General features: G+C 42.9%; 2 protein-coding genes across 2 annotated transcripts in view; both read left to right on the forward strand.

The window, feature by feature from the left end:
* The first annotated feature begins 279 nt into the window (after positions 1-279).
* On the forward strand, positions 280-1788 carry LOC134222247 (uncharacterized). The gene has a single exon (XM_062701390.1). It carries the CDS (start codon positions 280-282, stop codon positions 1786-1788), a length of 1509 nt encoding a protein of 502 aa, XP_062557374.1.
* A 3135-nt stretch (positions 1789-4923) lies between these two features.
* Positions 4924-18810, forward strand: part of LOC134226837 (chromatin-remodeling ATPase INO80) — a 90329-nt gene continuing 76442 nt past the window's right edge. Inside the window, exons 1-5 of the mRNA XM_062707859.1 lie at positions 4924-5036; positions 5162-5465; positions 5522-5715; positions 5838-5984; positions 6504-7968. Coding sequence (XP_062563843.1) covers positions 5207-5465; positions 5522-5715; positions 5838-5984; positions 6504-7968 — 2065 coding nt within the window. The 5' untranslated portion in view covers positions 4924-5036; positions 5162-5206. The remainder of the gene's footprint in view (positions 5037-5161; positions 5466-5521; positions 5716-5837; positions 5985-6503; positions 7969-18810) is intronic.

Below are 18810 nucleotides of genomic sequence, written 5' to 3' on the forward strand. Positions count from 1 at the left end.
GAAGAAACAGAAACAAATGAGTGGCGGTGGGTTTCGTCGAAGCACAACCCTGCGGATTGTGCAACCAAATGGGGAAGCGGTCCGTCTCTGGATACTGATAGTGTGTGATTCAAAGGGCCAACGTTTTTGTATCAGTCACAAGAGGAATGGCCCAAGCAGAAGGTAATGCAGTTCCCCGTGGACGACGAGCTACGCGTTTGCAATGTCCATGCAGCTACTGTGTAGCTACCGCTAAGCTATTGGGAGAGGTTCTCCAAATGGGAGCGATTACACCGAGCGATGGCTTACGTTCATCGCTTCGTCGGGAACCTCAAATGCAAACTACACGGGCAGGCGAAAATTACTGGATATCTCACTCAAGAGGAATTACTCCAGGCAGAGACGACATTGATTAGGATAGCACAACAGCAAGCATATCCCGATGAAGTAATGGTACTCTCACGCGGTAACAATCATCCAAGATCCACAAAGGAAGGATTAGCTAAAAGTAGCGTTTTGTATTCGCTAACACCATTCATGGATGACATCGGTATTATGCGCGTTGATGGACGAATAAGAGCGGCGAAACACATATACTTCGAAATCAAATTTCCGATTATACTTCCCAAGCAACACAATATAACAGCTCTCCTTGTAGACGCGTACCACCGAAAGTTTCAGCATGCTAATTCGGAGACGGTAGTGAACGAGATGCGACAGAGATATCACGTGTCCTGCCTACGAGCAGTTGTCCGGAAGATTGGCAACGTATGTCAATTCTGCAAAATACAAAAGGCAGTACCTCGTATTCCACGGATGGCGGAGCTTCCTCCAGCACGATTAGCTTCGTTCACTCGACCATTCACCTTCGTCGGTTTGGATTTATTCGGGCCCTTGCAAGTGAAGGTAGGGCGTAGCAACGCCAAGAGGTGGGTAGCACTTTTTACCTGTTTAACCATCAGAGCGGTACATTGCGAAGTGGTGTACAGCTTGTCTACCGATGCCTGCATGAAGAGTATTCGTCGTTTCGTCTGTCGTAGAGGTGCCCCTTCAGAAATCTACTCCGATAACGGCACTAATTTCCGTGGAGCAGAACGGGTGTTAGTGAAGCAGATTCAGCAAGGACTAGCAGCTACAGTAACGAGTACAACAACAAAATTCATTCCTCCTTCGTCTCCTCATATGGGCGGGGCATGGGAGCGCATGGTGCGCTCGGTAAAACAGGCAATGATGGGAGCATACAATAGTGATCGAAAACTAAACGACGAGTCGCTGAACACGTTAATTATCGAAGCGGAGGCCATCGTTAACAGCAGGCCTCTTACTTATTTACCACTCGATGCAGAAGAAGATGAGGCGCTGTCACCCAACCACTTTCTTTTGGGAAGCTCGAATGGCATACGTCAACCTGTAGCAGAGCCAATGGGAAGTTCAGAAGCTGTGAAGAATTCCTGGAACATGATACAGCATCAGCTGGATAGCTTCTGGAGACGTTGGATTCGGGAAATGCTACCGGTGCTAACAAAGCGAACGAAGTGGTTTGGCGAAGAGAAGATGATGGAAACTGGAGACTTGGTGCTCATAGTTGAAGATAACAAGCGGAATGATTGGACCAGAGGAAGAGTGACCGAAGTAATTCCTGGAGGCGATGGCCGTGTCCGGCAAGCAATTGTAAAAACTGCGAGGGGATTGCTCCGCCGACCGGCGTCAAAACTAGCAATATTAGAGGTTGTAGGAGGTAAAACTGGGACTGGTGGCCAGTGTTACGAGGGGGAGGATGTTGCTGCCAACACTTCCATGCGGCGTTAATCTCGACGACGGCGTCGATGTGACAGAGGGGAGATGTCAAACTGGTCAAAGGTTGAATGGTCAAGGATATAAACGGATATCATTGTTATCAAACCCAAACAGAAGAACGCATGTGAGTGCTAGCCAGAGAAGTTATTTATTTTAGTTGAAATTGGAATAATCCTACTTAAACGTAGTAATTACAGCCTAACGAGTTGGAATCAGCTTAACCTACACACCAAAATCTTAAATCGCATTTCAGCAAAATGGTTTGCTGAAAATCAATCAGCAATTTTGTAGCTTACTGAATGTCAGTAAATTGATTTGTCCTAACTGAAAATCAGCATACTACTTCAGATTACTGATCGTTCAGCATTTCCCATCGACTTGATAGTTCCATTGAAGAGAAGCAGCCATTTTTTAGGAAAAGCAGGAGCTTTTCTAATTGTTGTTGTTAATGTGTGTTATTTGATGGAACACTGAATTCCCCTCAATCCAACATGATACTGGTAACTTGGTAAGTATTTTAACTAATACTTAGGATTAATATCGAATAGTTATATGGAAAATTATACATATTTTTCAGTCTATACAATCGCAGAGGACGTCTAGCGCTCAGGGCCATTTCATTCACACAGGTCTGATGGAAGTGTTGTATATGTTTATCATAATGATATCAAATTTTTGATGTTTTCTTTTGCAAATAAATACATATGAAAACTAAAATCGATTTGATATTTAGTATTTTGAATAGAAAAATCTAATAATAGCAACAATTACAAATATTCTACTGAATTTAATCAGCATAATGCTGTCAAATCCGGCAACGACCGAACCAACTGAATTTTCAGCAAACTTTTCGAATTTGCTGATTATCCAGTAAATAGTTGTCAAATGAAATGTCAGTTCACCTTGCTGAAATTTTCAGTAATTTCTTTTTGCTGAAATAATTGCTGATCATTCAGCTCGGCAAAATTCAGCAAAATTTTGCTGGTTTTCGGCGAAAAAAAATTGGTGTGTATTGTATCACAGTTATATAATCACAGTAACAGCATCGGATTATCACAGCAAGTAGGTGGGATTTGAGCTTATATGAACTATATCTAACCTAAAATATTGAATAGCAGGCTATTGTGTTAACGTTAAGGACGAGCACGAGATTGAATTGGATTAGGCTTGAAAACCGAAATTTGTAAGTATTCTTAAAACAAATGAAAACCTAAGACTTATGCACAACTAATAAATTACAGTTTAAAGCTGCATTTGCATCCAAAAACCAGTGTTGCGATTTGCTGTGAAAAATCGGAAAGAGCCCCTTTGTTCCCCGGAACAAAAGGCGACAAACTGGAGTGTGAGAACTTTCGAGCGATCACCATCCTTAATGCTGCCTACAAAGTGATATCCCAGATCATCTTCCGTCGTCTGTCACCATTAGTGAACGAGTTCGTGGGAAGTTATCAAGCCGGCTTCGTTGACGGCCGCTCGACAACGGACCAGATCTTTACTGTACGGCAAATCCTTCAATAATGCCGTGAATACCAGGTCCCAACGCACCATCTGTTCGTTGATTTCAAGGCGGCATACGACAGTATAGACCGCGTAGAGCTATGGAATTTATGGACGAGAACAGCTTCCCTGGGAAGCTTACCAGACTGATCAAAGCAACGGTGGATGGTGTGCAAAACTGTGTGAAGATTTTGGGTGATCACTCCAGTTCGTTCGAATCGCGCCGGGGACTAAGACAAGGTGATGGACTTTCGTGCCTGTTGTTCAACATTGCGCTAGAAGGTGTCATGCGGAGAGCCGGGTGTAACAGCCGGGGCACAGACAAACAGACTTAACACATTGAACATTTACTCATCAAATTCATCGTCGTACAAGCACTAACGACACCTGTTGCTTTCACTTAGTTGGGCAAATCACGAACCAGATGGCGTTAGTGAGCAAACGTCAAACTCGAGCAAATGCGATACGCACGCCACTTGTGACCGATTGGCCAACTAATGATTATTTAAAATGACTGGTAAATCAGTGAACGATGAGAATTTCATGAGTGTTATGTCTGTTTGTCTGTGGCCGGGGTACGATTTTCAACAGATCCAGTCAATTTATTTGTTTCGCGGATGACATGGACATTGTCGGCCAAACATTTGCAAAGGTGGCAGAACTGTACACCCGCCTGAAACGTGAATCAACAAAAGTTGGACTGGTGGTGAATGCGTCAAAGACAAAGTATATATCTATATATATAAAAATGAAATGGTCTGTGTTCGTATCCGCATAACTCGAAAACGGCTAGATGGATTTTCTTCATTCAGCAGATATGTTCGTTACCGTTTCCGACGGGTTTATATGACATTTCCTCATGCGAAAATTACGCGTAAGGTTGTGCAAATCGTAAAAAACTAAAATTAGGATTCGTATGGAAATTTCACATGGGCATTTTCGCCTACTACGCAGGACAACGTCTATATATATATATATATATATATATATATATATATATATATATATATATATATATATATATATATATATATACTGCTCAAGAGAATAAACAGCTCATAAATACCCAGCATTGGCCGTGCCTTAAATATTTATGCACATGGTAAAACCACAGAGAACAGACATGGAGGCTCGAACAAAATTTCTTGCGAAACATGTGTAAACAAACAAACCGAACACCAACGCCATCGACGTCGACATTGCAACTCACAACCTCATTTTGACAACACGATGGTGCCAGTATGCTCTTGCATGCATAACGACACTAGCGCACAGTGACATTTGTTGATGACTCTAGCGCTGATTCTGCACGGGATAACGGCGATATTCCAAAGTAATTTAAAATGAACAGTAAAAAGTCATCACAACATGGCGAGTGCAGCTTCAACGTCTGTTCTCTGTGCCAATACCATCAACAGATAGCCGAAGCCCCAAAGCTACGTGTTGGTGGTATTGGTTTGCGTAGGCGTGCTCTCAGATTCGTCAAATCGACGTTTGATTCTTTGTTTGCAAAAGCAGATAAGTCGTTTTGAAAATTTGGTATTGAATTATAATAACTATTTCGGAATTAAATTAATTACTGCTACATTATTTTCAGTGTAGTGATACATCTGTTGTCTGTGCATCAACGTCGACATTGCAACTTTAATATTTCACATGTAGACGGCGTTGCGGATTGAAATCAACTCGTGTTCCATTCTTTTTTGTTAAGCGTGTTGGTTGCACTTGATTTGACATTTTTCAATCATGTTTGCAAAACATTGGTATGTATTTTTGGAATTGATTCGATTAGATTTTATTATTGCTGAAATCCACGCTTTATAGTGAATGAAAACTCGAATGTAATTGCATTTGTACTGTTTATTTCGTGTGTTCCCCACGGGCATAGTATCAAGTGTGAAAATTAAACGTCAAATTGCCGGACGGCCTCAACATGGCTGAGAGTAATATTCATCTCGGTGGAAACTCCGGAGAACAGCAAATGGCCAAACCGCTGCATATTCAACGCTTGGAAGCAGCCCTCGATATGCGTCCATTTTTGTCGTACGCGAAGAAAATGTTATCGAAATCTCTGACCAGCAGCGACGATGAAGATGATGACGATTCCAGTGACGATTCCGATTCGGATTCTTCCAACGGAAATATCCGGAACTATCGCAAGTTGGCGTACGGCTTCAAAGTGTCGAAGCAGGGTACGATGGAGAAACTTGATACAACAGCAAGATACTAAATATACTTTTTTTTGTAGAGCGGAATGAAGACAAGCGCTATTTGTACAACTTGACATCCGTTGGTCCGGAACGGTTGTGGATTCAAAATCTTCTGCTATCCGATACCGAGACAGAGAGTGAGATCTCCGACGAGGATGATTATATAAAAGAAATGTTAAAGAATCATCTGAGGGACAAAAAGTATCGCGGGAAATATTACAGCACTATGAATGTAAGTAGGTGGCATAATAATTACCGAAATTTCATTGATCTTTAAATAGAATTGCGATCGACGGAAATTTAGGAAATTTTGAACCACGTTCCCATAAATCTGTTAAATTAAAATACTTTCAGAATTCCCAATACGGTTATTATGGAGCTGGGCTTTTGTCCAATTATGACATGTTCATCGAACATCAGCGATCAATAGTTGGCGTCCGGAAGCGCAAAATTAAACGAGAGAAGAAGATGGGAAAATTAAAACCTGGACGAAAAAAAGCTGTGAGTATTTATTTATGTATCAAATCATATTTTATATAGAAGGTACCTTAATTAGTCACTAAGAATGGTTGTTGTTGAAAATTTCATGGAAACGTAAATATTTTTACAATTTTTCGTAAAACCAGTAATCTGGTCGAGTTCAACAATCAATTGTAATGAAAACTATCCGCAGTATTTTGAAGCTGAAATTTATACGTTCCAAGAGTGAATACTAACAAGAGAATTTTCGTGGTCCTAATGCCAATCATCTGAAAAGACATTGTTCCTAATTTCGTTCATTTGCGTTCCTAATTCCAGTCACCCGAAAAACATTTTATTTCGTGGTAATGTCTCTGTTTGGAATTATTTGTACCGCTGTCTAATTCAAACAAAATGTTTGCTAATGGTTCATTAACACTTCGGAACACCTTCTTTAGGCTTCGCTAGGTTGGTGCTTTGCCGCTATCGAGTTCTTAAGATTTCAACAAAACTCCATTTTTCCTTTATAGCATTGCCAAATTAAACTTTTGTTTTTCGCAGGTCAAAAACGAAACGGAGGATCGCATTTCTGATCTGGGTGACATCGACTGGGAGGAGCAGTTAGCAGCCTTGAAGAATGACAATGATGACGACATCGATTCTAAGCCCACCAGCCCAGCGGGCACGAAATCGAAACGTGGGCGAAAATCGGCCGTCAAAACGCCGGAAATGATGGCGGCCAGACGACGCAAGATGTGGCAGCTGATGGCCAAGAAAGAGCTCGGTAAAGTGCAGCGCGCCAAGGTCAACAATCACAAGGATATGGTCACCAACTGTCGGCGGGTTGCATCCTTGTGTATGAAAGTTTCTCGCCAGAAAGCGATGCAATCGCAAAAAATAATGAAAGAAACCATTTGGAAGGCCAAACGGCTGACCCGTGAAATGCAGGGGTACTGGAAGCGGTACGATCGAGTGGAACGGGAAACAAGGCGGCGTATGGAAAAGGAAGCTGAAGAGCAACGCAAGATCGACGTCGAAATGGTTGAGGCGAAACGTCAGCAGCGCAAACTTAACTTCCTCATAACCCAAACGGAACTGTATGCCCATTTCATGTCAAAAAAATTGGGAAATGTGTCGAAAGAGGAGCAATTGAAAATCCTATCCCAGCTTGATGAAGAGTCTAACCCCAGACTGTCAGCCATTGATAATTATGATAGCGAGTTAATGAAGCATCAAGCCCACAAGAACGCAGTGGATGCCTTCAACAGTGAGCGAGCTCGTAAGCAACAATTTGATAATGCTGTCCAACAGCACGTCCCAGTTAATCAGAAAGTAGATGAATCAGGCATGATAATTGATTTGCCGCAACCGGGAATATTCCGAGGGTGTTTAAAAGGTTATCAACTGAAGGGTATGACATGGTTAGCAAATCTCTACGATCAAGGAATCAGTGGAATTCTTGCTGATGAGATGGGCCTTGGAAAAACAGTTCAGTCCATAGCATTTCTGTGTCACATTGCGGAAAGCTATGGAGTGTGGGGTCCGTTTCTTATAATTTCCCCAGCCTCAACACTGCACAATTGGCAACAGGAAATGGAGCGATTTGTTCCGGATTTCAACGTGGTTCCATATTGGGGTTCACCGAATGAACGTAAAATTCTCAGACAGTTCTGGGAACAGAAGGATCTTCATACGAAAGATGCCAGTTTTCACGTGGTTATCACCAGCTACCAATTGGTTGTCTCGGACTACAAATATTTCAATCGAATCAAGTGGCAATACATGGTCCTTGACGAAGCGCAAGCGATCAAAAGTTCTAGCTCGGTGCGTTGGAAGTTATTGCTAGGATTTAACTGCAGAAATCGATTGCTTCTGAGTGGTACCCCGATTCAAAATAGTATGGCTGAGCTGTGGGCCCTGCTGCACTTCATCATGCCAACGTTGTTCGATTCACACGAGGAGTTCAACGAATGGTTCTCAAAGGATATCGAAAGTCACGCTGAGAACAAGACGGGTATTGATGAAAGTGAGTATGATATTCGATATATTAATGTTATGAACTTGTTTTTGATAATTAAGTGATACGTAGTCTGGTATCCTGCGGATCAATATCGATGTTGATGTCCGACATTCTGACGGATACGTATCCGGCTCATTGCAGTTATTATTTGAATTACCGCTAGATATTGCAAAAAACTTCCTTTTAAAGAACTTTTGAACCCTGAACAAACTATTTAGGGTTAAAAATGATTCTTTGGTCTTCGGCAAATATCTATACTGTGATTATTTTTGAATTAATGTTATTCCGATGCTAATTTGAGGACAAGCCTCCAGGGATCCAAAACAAAATTCGCTTGCGTTTCCAAGGGCACATCACTGAATAAGGAAGCAACACACAATCATCATTTTCATTATTGCACACATATTCTGCAACGCAGCAAAGCTGGAATAATAAAAATGACATTTGTGCGTTGCTTCCACATTGAGTGGTGTGACCTTGAAAAAGCGAGTGAATGTTGTTTTGATTCCAGGATGCTTGTCCTAAACGTATTTAAGTCTCTAATTTAGAAATTATAGTTTTTTAAAATTCCTATATTTTGTATAAAAACCCCTGACTTTATTTTATCGTAGCTTAGAAATTTTTCTCTGTATCAAACGTCGACGTTTTCGACACGTACAGCACAGCAGGATTGAAACAAATCTCGTTTAACTTTTCAAAAGGACCTAAGTAACATTTTTTCATGAATTAATTTGAATACTGCAATCAATAGCTTTCATGTTGTTCTTTTGATTGCGCTATTCGAATTAAATCATGAAAAAAATGTTACTTAGGTCCTTTTGAAAAGTTAAGCAATGAATGCAGTCAAATATGAAAACGATCGAACACTTGACCTTTGCTTCGTTAGCGACGAACTGCGTGAGAGCTGTTCGAATATACAGGCTCCATCTCCACTCGGTCAAATCGGTCGACATCGTCCTCCCATACTGACACATCTTAAGATAAATCTGTACTGTCACTTCTACGAGCCGTCTGAAAGCGTTTCATACGACTTTAATAAGGCCAATTTCAACGGCATGAATAATTTTCTTGCACACGTTGACTGGGACGCTATTCTTTAAGACTTCGATGCCGATCTCGCTGCATCGACTGTGTCAAGCATATTACTGTACGCTATTGATCAGTTTGTTCCGCTGATATCTATATCCAAACCAGCCTGATCTAATGCTCATCTTAAAAACCTCAAATGAGTGAAGCGCGCGGCAGTTATTTGAAGGCAAACTCTGACTATCAGCAACTCAACGATCATCTTTATAACGTCTTTCAAAAATCGTCTTCAAAATCGACTCGAGACTAACCCTAAAAGTTTTTGGCGGTAAGTCAACGAACTACGAAAGGAATCAGGACTGCCCTTTTCGATGACAGATGGTTTATGCGAATGGTCAATTTGTTTCGTTCTCAATTCAGAAGTGTCTTTACAAATGAGCACCTCGGCTCCCGAGCTGAAGCCAACGCCACCCCCGTTTTGAGGCCGCTGAGCAGCCGTTCTTTGTTACCGACGATAATGTAATAACAGCTAGTAAGGTATTAAAAACTTCAATTGGTTGCGGCCAGGACTGTATTCCGTCTCTTATTGTGACACGCTGCGCTGATACGGTCGCTTGCAAAGCCGTTAGACACAGTATTCAACCTTTCATTGACTACCGGATTGTTTCCGAACTGCTGGAAACAGTCATATTTATTAAGAAAATTATTTTGAGCTTTTTAGTGGAATGTCTTCACTTGTCATAAGACGAGTTTGTACAATCCCATTTACTTCTACCACTTAAGAGTCATATTTATTCCCAGTTTTCAAAAAAGGATTTGAGACGACTGTTTTCAAATAACGGGGAATAGCTGTGCTAAGTGCCATTTCTAAGTTGTTTGAGCTGATTATTTATGAATAAACGATCGACGACTACTAACCTACCCAACTAACAATTTTGGTGCTAAATGCTTCAACTTCTAGCCTTTGGCTGTATAATATTTGAAAAAAAAGCAGCCAATGCTGAATAAAAGAAAAGCCTCCGCGAATAATCCCTTAAACTTCAACTCGACTATTACCCAAATATCTATCAGCTAATCAGTTTGTGCCGAATATAATCCATCTTTTATCGTTTATGCAGCTTCCATATAGTCATTGTTGCTCGCGATCTAAAAAATGGACTGTAATTTCATTATTCGTTTAGGTTTCGGTTAGAGAAATAATCAAACACGACCGATTCACTTGGAAGATGAAATAGAACTTATTTATTCAGTTTTTTTGTGGAGAATACAAAATGTATTGGAGAGTTTGTTTAGGGATGACTATTTTTTATAAAGATAATCGATCAGTAGGGGTGATAAAGTAATCAACATCCTCCCCGGGTTGAAATAGGTATTTCAATTGGTGTCTTGATCCAATGGCAGCAAACAGACTTCAGTTACTGCCCTCTTGAATTGGGCTCCGGTTGGAACCCTTACTGTAACAACGCGAATCGCGCCATCTTCACCTGGATGTATCGCAGTAACTCTTCCTAATGCCCACTGCAAAGGTGGAAGATTTTTGTCCATAAGCAATACTAAAGCGCCTACAGGTATTTCCTTCAGTTTCAGCCACTTCTGTCGATTCTGCAGCTCTGGGAGACATTCCGCAGTCCATCTCTTCCAAAAGTGCTGAACCATACACTGCACAAGCTGCCATCTCGAAAGAGTACCTTGCTTCAAATCCAAATACGACGGTTCCGCTACGGATTGCATCTCACGTCCGATCAAAAAATGAGCCGGTGTTATTGCACTGTAATCTGATGGGTCGTTTGAACACGGCGCCAAGGGTCTAGAATTTAGTACTGCTTCTACTTGCGCCAACGTAGTGTATAACTCTTCGTAGGACAACTTCCGCTCGCCAACGATTCGGGTCAAATGATGTTTGACTTGCTTCACTCCGGCCTCCCATATACCACCGAAGTGGGGGCTCCGTGTCTTGGCTCCGACAAAATTAGTCGCATTGTCGGAATGCATTGATTTTGGATACCCGCGTCGGCTCGTAAAGCGTCTCAATGCAGCAAGAAACGCATCAGTAGTTAGGTCTGATACCAATTCAAGGTGGATAGCACGAGTTTGCATACAAACAAATAGGCTCACATAAGCTTTGGTGATCAAAGGTTTACGCGCAACAGTAGATGATTTGATCCAAAACGGTCCAGCGTAATCAACGCCGGTGTTTGAAAAAACGGGAGCTGGTTGAACTCTATAGGAAGGCAAATCTCCCATCATCTGCGTAGTTTTCAATGAGTTTGCCCTGAAACAAGTCATGCAATTCCGAATCACCTTACGAATTGTAGCCTTCACGTTCAGTGGCCAGTATCGTTGTCGAACGATTGCTAAAAGACCCTTTTGTCCAATATGCAAGTTTTCCTTATGCAAATATCGAATGAGAGCCTCAGTAATCGGATGCTTCGCTGGAAGAAGCATTTGATGGCGACTATCGTAGGGAATAAAGGCTCGCTTGATTCGGCCGCCCACTCGTAGAATGCCGTCGTTGGGATCCAAAAACGCCTTCAATCCGTTGAGTCGATGTCCTTTATTTATTCCTTCCTTTAGTGCTAACATTTCTGGTTGAAAAGCTTCATGTTGAACCAACCGTACTATCAATACGATTGCCTTTGCAATTTCATCCGCAGTGAGTGGGCCCTTTACAACTTCATTCTTGTTGGTAATAATATATTTTGCAAATCGAGTCAAGTAAGCCATGCAATGCACGACCTTTTGAAAACTGCTAACCTTGTCAAAGATTATCATTCGTTCAACAGGAGCTGTCGAAGCAAGTACTATACCAGTTCGCATTTCTGGAAGATTTTCATCACAAATTTCGGCTCCTCCAAATTGCTCGATGTTCTTCTTCTTATTGGCATTACATTCTAAGCCAAGTTATCATTTTTGCATTCGTATATCATGAGGCTAACACGATGATACTTTTATGCCCAGGGAAGTCGAGACAATTTCCAATCCGAAAACTGCCTAGACCGGCACCGGGAATCGAACCCAGCCACCCTCAGCATGGTCTTGCTTTGTACCCGCGCGTCTTACCGCACGGCTAAGGAGGGCCCCTGTTAGTGCAGGCTCGATGTTAGTGCAGTTCAATATAGGCGGGCCATTCCACCACATATTGGACGTCACAAGTTTCTTCGGTTGTTCTCCCTAGAATTCGGGATTAAACGGTGTATTTCTCCCACCCGATTCGAGACGTAGGTGTTTAACATATTCGGTGTCTTTCCTATCCATGCCAAAACGATGTTTGAATCGCTCCATAGGTTGATCGATTCAAATTCCAGTTCCGTAGCTTCCAGGAATGTGGCAGCCAATCTAGCAAGTAACAATGCTGCCAAAAGCTCAGCACGAGGTGTCGTGATGGCCTTCTCTTTCTTTCTTTCTTCTGGCAGCTTCTGGAAATTCATCTTCATGATCCACGGCAGTTTGCTTAAGCGCCATGGTGGCTTGGAAAGGTGACGGCCCCAAGCCGTATGTAACTGTCGTCAGCTCGCGTACGGTCAAGGGATCGTGTCGAGTCGATTGTATCGCCAGAATATTCGTTGGTACTTGGCGTCTTCAAAATGCATGCTAACTTGTCGAAACATATTAAGAATAAGTCGTTCTGTATAGTTGGTCCTTTCATCAGGACATCGTTAATAGAAACGCCGGTTGCCGTTTTAGCAGAGCCATCGAAGACGACTCTTAATTTCGTGGTCGTACTTGCTGGTCTCAGTATGCAGTGATGCGGCAGGTAGAACGTAGAACTTCATCAGTTAAATCCTCTTGCACCTCACGCATATGTCCCAGCAGTTCATATTCTCGCAATTTTCAGATCAGGTTGCTTGTCCAGTTTTTTCTCCAAGTTTAGAAAGCGTTTTAATGCCATCTCACGAGAGTCACCCAGTTCTCGCTTTCTAGCATTAAATGGAAGCCTTACCACAAATCTTCCCTCTTCTGTTCGTTGGTGTATGCGCTGAAAAGGCTTTAGACATATTTCGTCGTCCATCGTAGGTGACGAGCGGATCATGGCGCAAGCTTCCACCTTGTAAAAACTTTTTAACAGCTCGATAAGCGGCTCGTCTTCAGCAGTCTGGCAAAATGTTCGCGCAACGACAGGGGCGTCGATCGCAATTACTCTTCCAGCAATCCATCCAAACTTGGTGTTCATCAACACAGGCAGATTCGGGCCGAGTTCGATTCGGTCGTTCTCCAGCAGCTGCCAGAAGTATTCAGCGCCGATAAGCATGTCGATGCGTCCTCGCTTATTAAACGTCGGATCAGCTAGTTCATGACGGTTAGTGATTGGCCATTCCGAAACATCAAAACCTTTTACTGGCAGGTCACCAGTAATTCGGGGAGTCACCATCAAGTCTAGATCGATTGCATAGTCTCCGTGGCCAGATCTAACTGTGGTGTGCAGCATATGGCGAATCCGTGTATTGCTACCATTCAACCCACTAACAGTGCAGTCAGCAGGTTCCAATTTCAGGGAAAGAAGATTCGCAAATCTCTCCGTGACAAAATTCATTTGCGAAGCAGAGTCCAGCAGAACGCGGCATGGGTATGGGGTGCTCCAAGATGAATACACAGCTAGGTGTTTCAATCTGCCCAATTTATGGGCGAGAAGAAGGCGGGGTGAAAAATTCATTTTCGGTGCAAAACATAAACAAACCGGCTGGCTCTCCCATATTAAAATCCAAGATGGCTGAATCGTGAATTTGGCAGATTGGAACACCTAGCTGTGTATTCATCTTGGGGTGCTCCATAGACCCTGGGCAAATACGACGGCAGTCGACAGCAGTGTTTGCTTCTTCGTATCTTTAACACTTGCGCACAGTGTAGTAGTAACATTTCCTCCGTTGTCAGCACTTTGTTGTCACAACTTTTACATCTGATGTCGAAGGCGGCAGCTTCAAAGAAGCCTTCTTTGCTCCATCTTCAACGTGCAGCAAAGTATGATGCCTCTTCGAACACTCACGGCAAGAATGGGTTGAAGAACACGCGTTGGTACGATGGCCTTTCGTCAAGCAATTAAAGCAAGCACCACATCGCTTCAGAATGTCATACTTTTCACTCACATTTTTGTTTCTGAACGACTCACACTTCAATATTCACACACACAATATTCAAAATGTTCGGATTCGGTTCGTCATCACTTTGTCGCAAGGCACTGTTCACACGCGTCAGCTTTCCTTTTACTGCCCCTCTCTGATGAACTAGCACCTTTTGCCGTTTCTTCTTTTGTTTTGTATTTGCTTCTGAGTGCTTATTGGTGTTCTCGGTATTTTCTTAGATGCCGTATACATCTTCTTCGCCGTCACAAACTATACTATGTTCACCAGCCATTCGCATGAACAAAACAGAGAACACCGAATATCGAAGACGACTCTTAATTTCGTGGTCGTACTTGCTGGTCTCAGTATGCAGTGATGCGGCAGGTAGAACGTAGAACTTGCTTCATCAGTTAAATCCTCTTGCACCTCACGCATATGTCCCAGCAGTTCATATTCTCGTATAAACTGGCAATACTGGTTTTTCAGATCAGGTTGCTTGTCCAGTTTTTTCTCCAAGTTTAGAAAGCGTTTTAATGCCATCTCACGAGAGTCACCCAGTTCTCGCTTTCTAGCATTAAATGGAAGCCTTACCACAAATCTTCCCTCTTCTGTTCGTTGGTGTGTGCGCTGAAAAGGCTTTAGGCATATTTCGTCGTCCATCGTAGGTGACGAGCGGATCATGGCGCAAGCTTCCACCTTGTAAAAACTTTTTAACAGCTCGATAAGCGGCTCGTCTTCAGCAGTCTGGCAAAATGTTCGCGCAACGACAAGGGCGTCGATCGCAATTACTCTTTCAGCAATCCATCCAAACTTGGTGTTCATCAACACAGGCAGATTCGGGCCGAGTTCGATTCGGTCGGCGCTTGACATTACTATCTTGCTAGTTCATTGATTTCAAAGCAGCGTACGATTCAGAGAAAAAAATGAGCTATGGCAGTAATTGCACAGGTAATTGTTCCATGGTTTTTCGGCGAAACTGATTAGACTGATACGTGCAACGCTTGACGGCTCGAAATCAAGTATTCGGATTGCAGACGAAGTGTCATAGATGGATTGAAGCAGGATGATGCACTTTCGAATTAATTGATCAAGATTGCGCGGAGAAAAATAAAAGAAAGCTGGAGACTCCAGATATTCCTTCTAGCTCTAACATTGAAAATAACTCTTCACCTATCGAACTGCGCAATCAGTTCGATTTGATTCATGACGAAATTGGGCAATTCGAAACTACCTCTAGCCCAGGTAATTCGATTCATGCAAAGAAGCAAAGGGTTCCGCCAATTGTGTATCTGTTGTCGAATGTTTAGGTTCTGTTGTCTTGCTTTAGGAATGAGATTTTGAGTTACCTTCAGGGGACCAAGGTTTCATTTCAGATTGGCAGGAAGGGTGACTGCCGCGTTTTGCCGGGATCCTTTGACGATCGCAAACGTCTTTTTCAGTATTTAACTAAGAAGCGGCATAAATTCTTCTTATCTTTATTAGGAGTAGAGAAAAGCCCGTTCGAGTAGTGCTCGTATATGCACTTTCTCGAATGGGCGAAAACCTTCTCATCTTTTCGTATTAACAGAATTTACATTGATTCCAATTGATACATTATAGTTTTAAATATACAATTATACACTACTTACAACTAACATATGTACAGAAATATTTTCAAGAAAAACACCGTACAATTAAAACAAACAAAAAACTTACTATCGTGTAGAGTTGGTAGTGGTAGTGATAAGATGGGTGAATTTCTTTTTGAGAGTACGACGACAAGACAAAACTGAACGATTGTTCAAAGTCGTCTTGAAAGATCTTCCCAGTGATGATAAATTACTGGAAGAGATTTAAACTGAAATTTCCCATTTCCTTTATGTTCACCAGTCTAAGTAATTAAGATGAAAAAGAAATCTCGCTGTGGTTCTTCCCAGAAGATTCCAATAAATTTAAATGTGCCAATAATATTTAAATGTGATCTTCAAATTCTTATTCGCAACAAATCCATTTGTTTTCATATTTGGTGACTTCAATGTCAAACACCGTTCATGCTCAAAGCAATTTCAATTGTAAAATTTTATTTGAAGATTGTTCTGCGGGATATTATACAATTCAATATCCCAATGTACCATCTCGTTTTTCTTCTAATAAAAATCCTTCGACATTTTATTTAGTTTTAACGGATTCAAACCAGCTGTGTAGCCAATTGGTAACTCATGCTGACTTTGACTTTGATCAACTTCCTGTGACGTTAGAAATCTCACAAGAAGCCATTAGCAATCCAATTTATTATTTCAGCTTTGCTACGTTGCAGCATGCGTGAAATGATAAAAACGACAATTGTGCGTTGCTTTCGCACTGAGTGGTGTGCCCTTGAAAACGCGAGTACATTTAAATTTGGATTCCGTGAGGCTTGCCCTTAAAAAGGGAAATAAAATTTTATTACCAAAGGGCGAAAAAGCTCAAAAACTTGCTCAGCAGTTTGAGAGTGCCCATAATTTTAGTCTAGGTCCCAATCAAGAGAATGTGTTTGACCCTTGGTTGGGAACTAATTTGGATGAAGTGAGATCTATTACTAGAAAATTTAAAATATGAAAGCCCTGGGTGATGATAGTATTTTCTAGAAATACTACAATAAGAGATCGGCGAAGACGCCATCTTGTTTCCAATTGAACCGTCAAAAGCGGTTCCAATAAGGCATTTTATGAGACGTTTCGCGGTGGCCCGACTATTTACTGGTATGATTCTGCGTGAACATTCCGTTAGGTCCGAACACAAAATAATGTTTGTAACGTTTTACTTTTCATTCGTGTTTTCGTCAGCATTTCATGCTTAGAATGCAATGGTATGAATAATTCAACGACATGTTATAAGAATCATATGAAAAACTTTGTTCTAAAGCCCCGTTGGACGAAAAGTTAAATAGGCAGAATTGATGGTGGGACCCATCGGAATGTTCAGCGCGAAATTACCAAACAAACGGGCTCCCACTGATTGTCAAAGTACATAAACACGAGAAAAACAGCTGTTTCGATCTGTCTCATAAAATGCCTTATTCGACTTGTTTACATTTTGCATCCATAAGAAGCAAGAAAAAAGTGCTGCCAGTCTTATTTTCACGATATCATGCATTTTCATACGCTGCCTTTTCGACAGTTTTTCACTCCGCCAATACCTAAAGTCACTTAATAGCTTGGAATCGAGGGGAAAGGAAGAAAGCGTGGACCTCCCGTACCAAACGCTTCCAATAATATAGATAGTATAGTATAGATAGATATATAATAAAAATCGTGTGCGTATTTATGTATGATGTATATAAGTTTGTTTATGTGTGTATATATGTATGTGTGTTTTTTTTTTCTTCCTAAACAATGGAGGGGGAATCTGCTCAACAGACATCCTGGGTTGACCAGGAAGTGCTGGGTTAGGGGCCACCTCCAATGAGGGAGGCAGGGCTGCATCCCCGACCAGCTAAACCGTTACCATTGCCGCCAAGCCCATCGTCCCTTCGGTACAACCAGAAAGTAATGCTTCAAAGGGGGGCCAGTGCATGACGCACCCTCGAGGTTAGCTGCGTGTCCTTGCAGCATCGAACATCGGGACTCGCTTTTTTGGAAGAACACCATGGTATCGTGCCAGCGCATTGCCGGCTTTCCAGGTGGCCTTACCACGCCCTATGTCCTCGGAAGGTGGGCAGGGTCGACTTCGCGCCTGCTTCCCTCTGCACGACTGGTATCAAGAATGATGATGCCGCGTGCACCCCAAATTGACCTTTCTGCGATAGGGCCTATTCGCCAGCACACAGAGGGACTTGCCGACGCGAGGCCTACGCCTGCCCCAGCCTTGACGAGGACCCCTTTCCGTCCTCGGGCTCGGAACCCGCCTGGTTGACCGACGCCGCGAAAGCGACGATACCATATTGTTCTTCGCGCGGCCACTTGTTCGATAAAAGGATCGAGTTCGACCACAGAGCATGACCACCGGTATGACCCATGAAGCCGACTCCGATCCCTTGGACCACCTCTTATTTGCGCCTGAACTAGCCATCCTTGAGTCCACGCGCCACCTTCTGTGTAGCCCCGAGACGATTTGGGCGATAGCCGATAAAACGGCGTTCCAGCCAACTTCGTCTTTACACATCCTCCGAACTAGGTTGTCCGGGGTAGTGTCCAGACCACATGTGGCAAGCATGTGGTCACGCATTGCGCGAAAACGTGAGCACACGAACAACACGTGTTCCGCCGTTTCCTCTAAACCTGCGCACACCAAACACTCGGACGAAGCCGAGCAAGCCAGCTGTTTTATCTGCACTTTGATTTTGCAGCACGCTTAAACGCCGGGCACATCGAGCCCCCCATGGGGTGCTTGCTGTTCACAGCTTTGCTGGAACAAATCAAACAATTGGGAGGGTTCGTGCAGCATTGTGCCTTATGTCCCTCCAATCCGCAGCGTCGGCAGAGATTGCTTCTGTCAGGGCCTTTGCAGTCCCATTGCTTGTGCCCCGGTTCCAGGCACTTGAAGCAAACTTCGGGTTGCTCGTATATGCGCACAGGGCATACCGACCATCCCACCTTGACGCTCCCTAACTTGACTACCTTGAGGCGTCCGCTGCAGATAGCCGAACCAATGCTACCTGCGTCCCTGCCGGACCTTTCCGTAGCCGAACGGCTGCGGTGGGCGTCTCCACTTCACACTGTCGCCGCAGTGCCGTGACGAGCTCTTCGACTTCAGTGATCTCGTCCAGGTCTTTAACCCTTAGATTCACCTCCGTCGTGAGTGCCCT

The sequence above is a fragment of the Armigeres subalbatus genome, chromosome 3, assembly GCF_024139115.2.
Source record: "Armigeres subalbatus isolate Guangzhou_Male chromosome 3, GZ_Asu_2, whole genome shotgun sequence".
Taxonomy (NCBI): Eukaryota; Metazoa; Arthropoda; class Insecta; order Diptera; family Culicidae; genus Armigeres; species Armigeres subalbatus.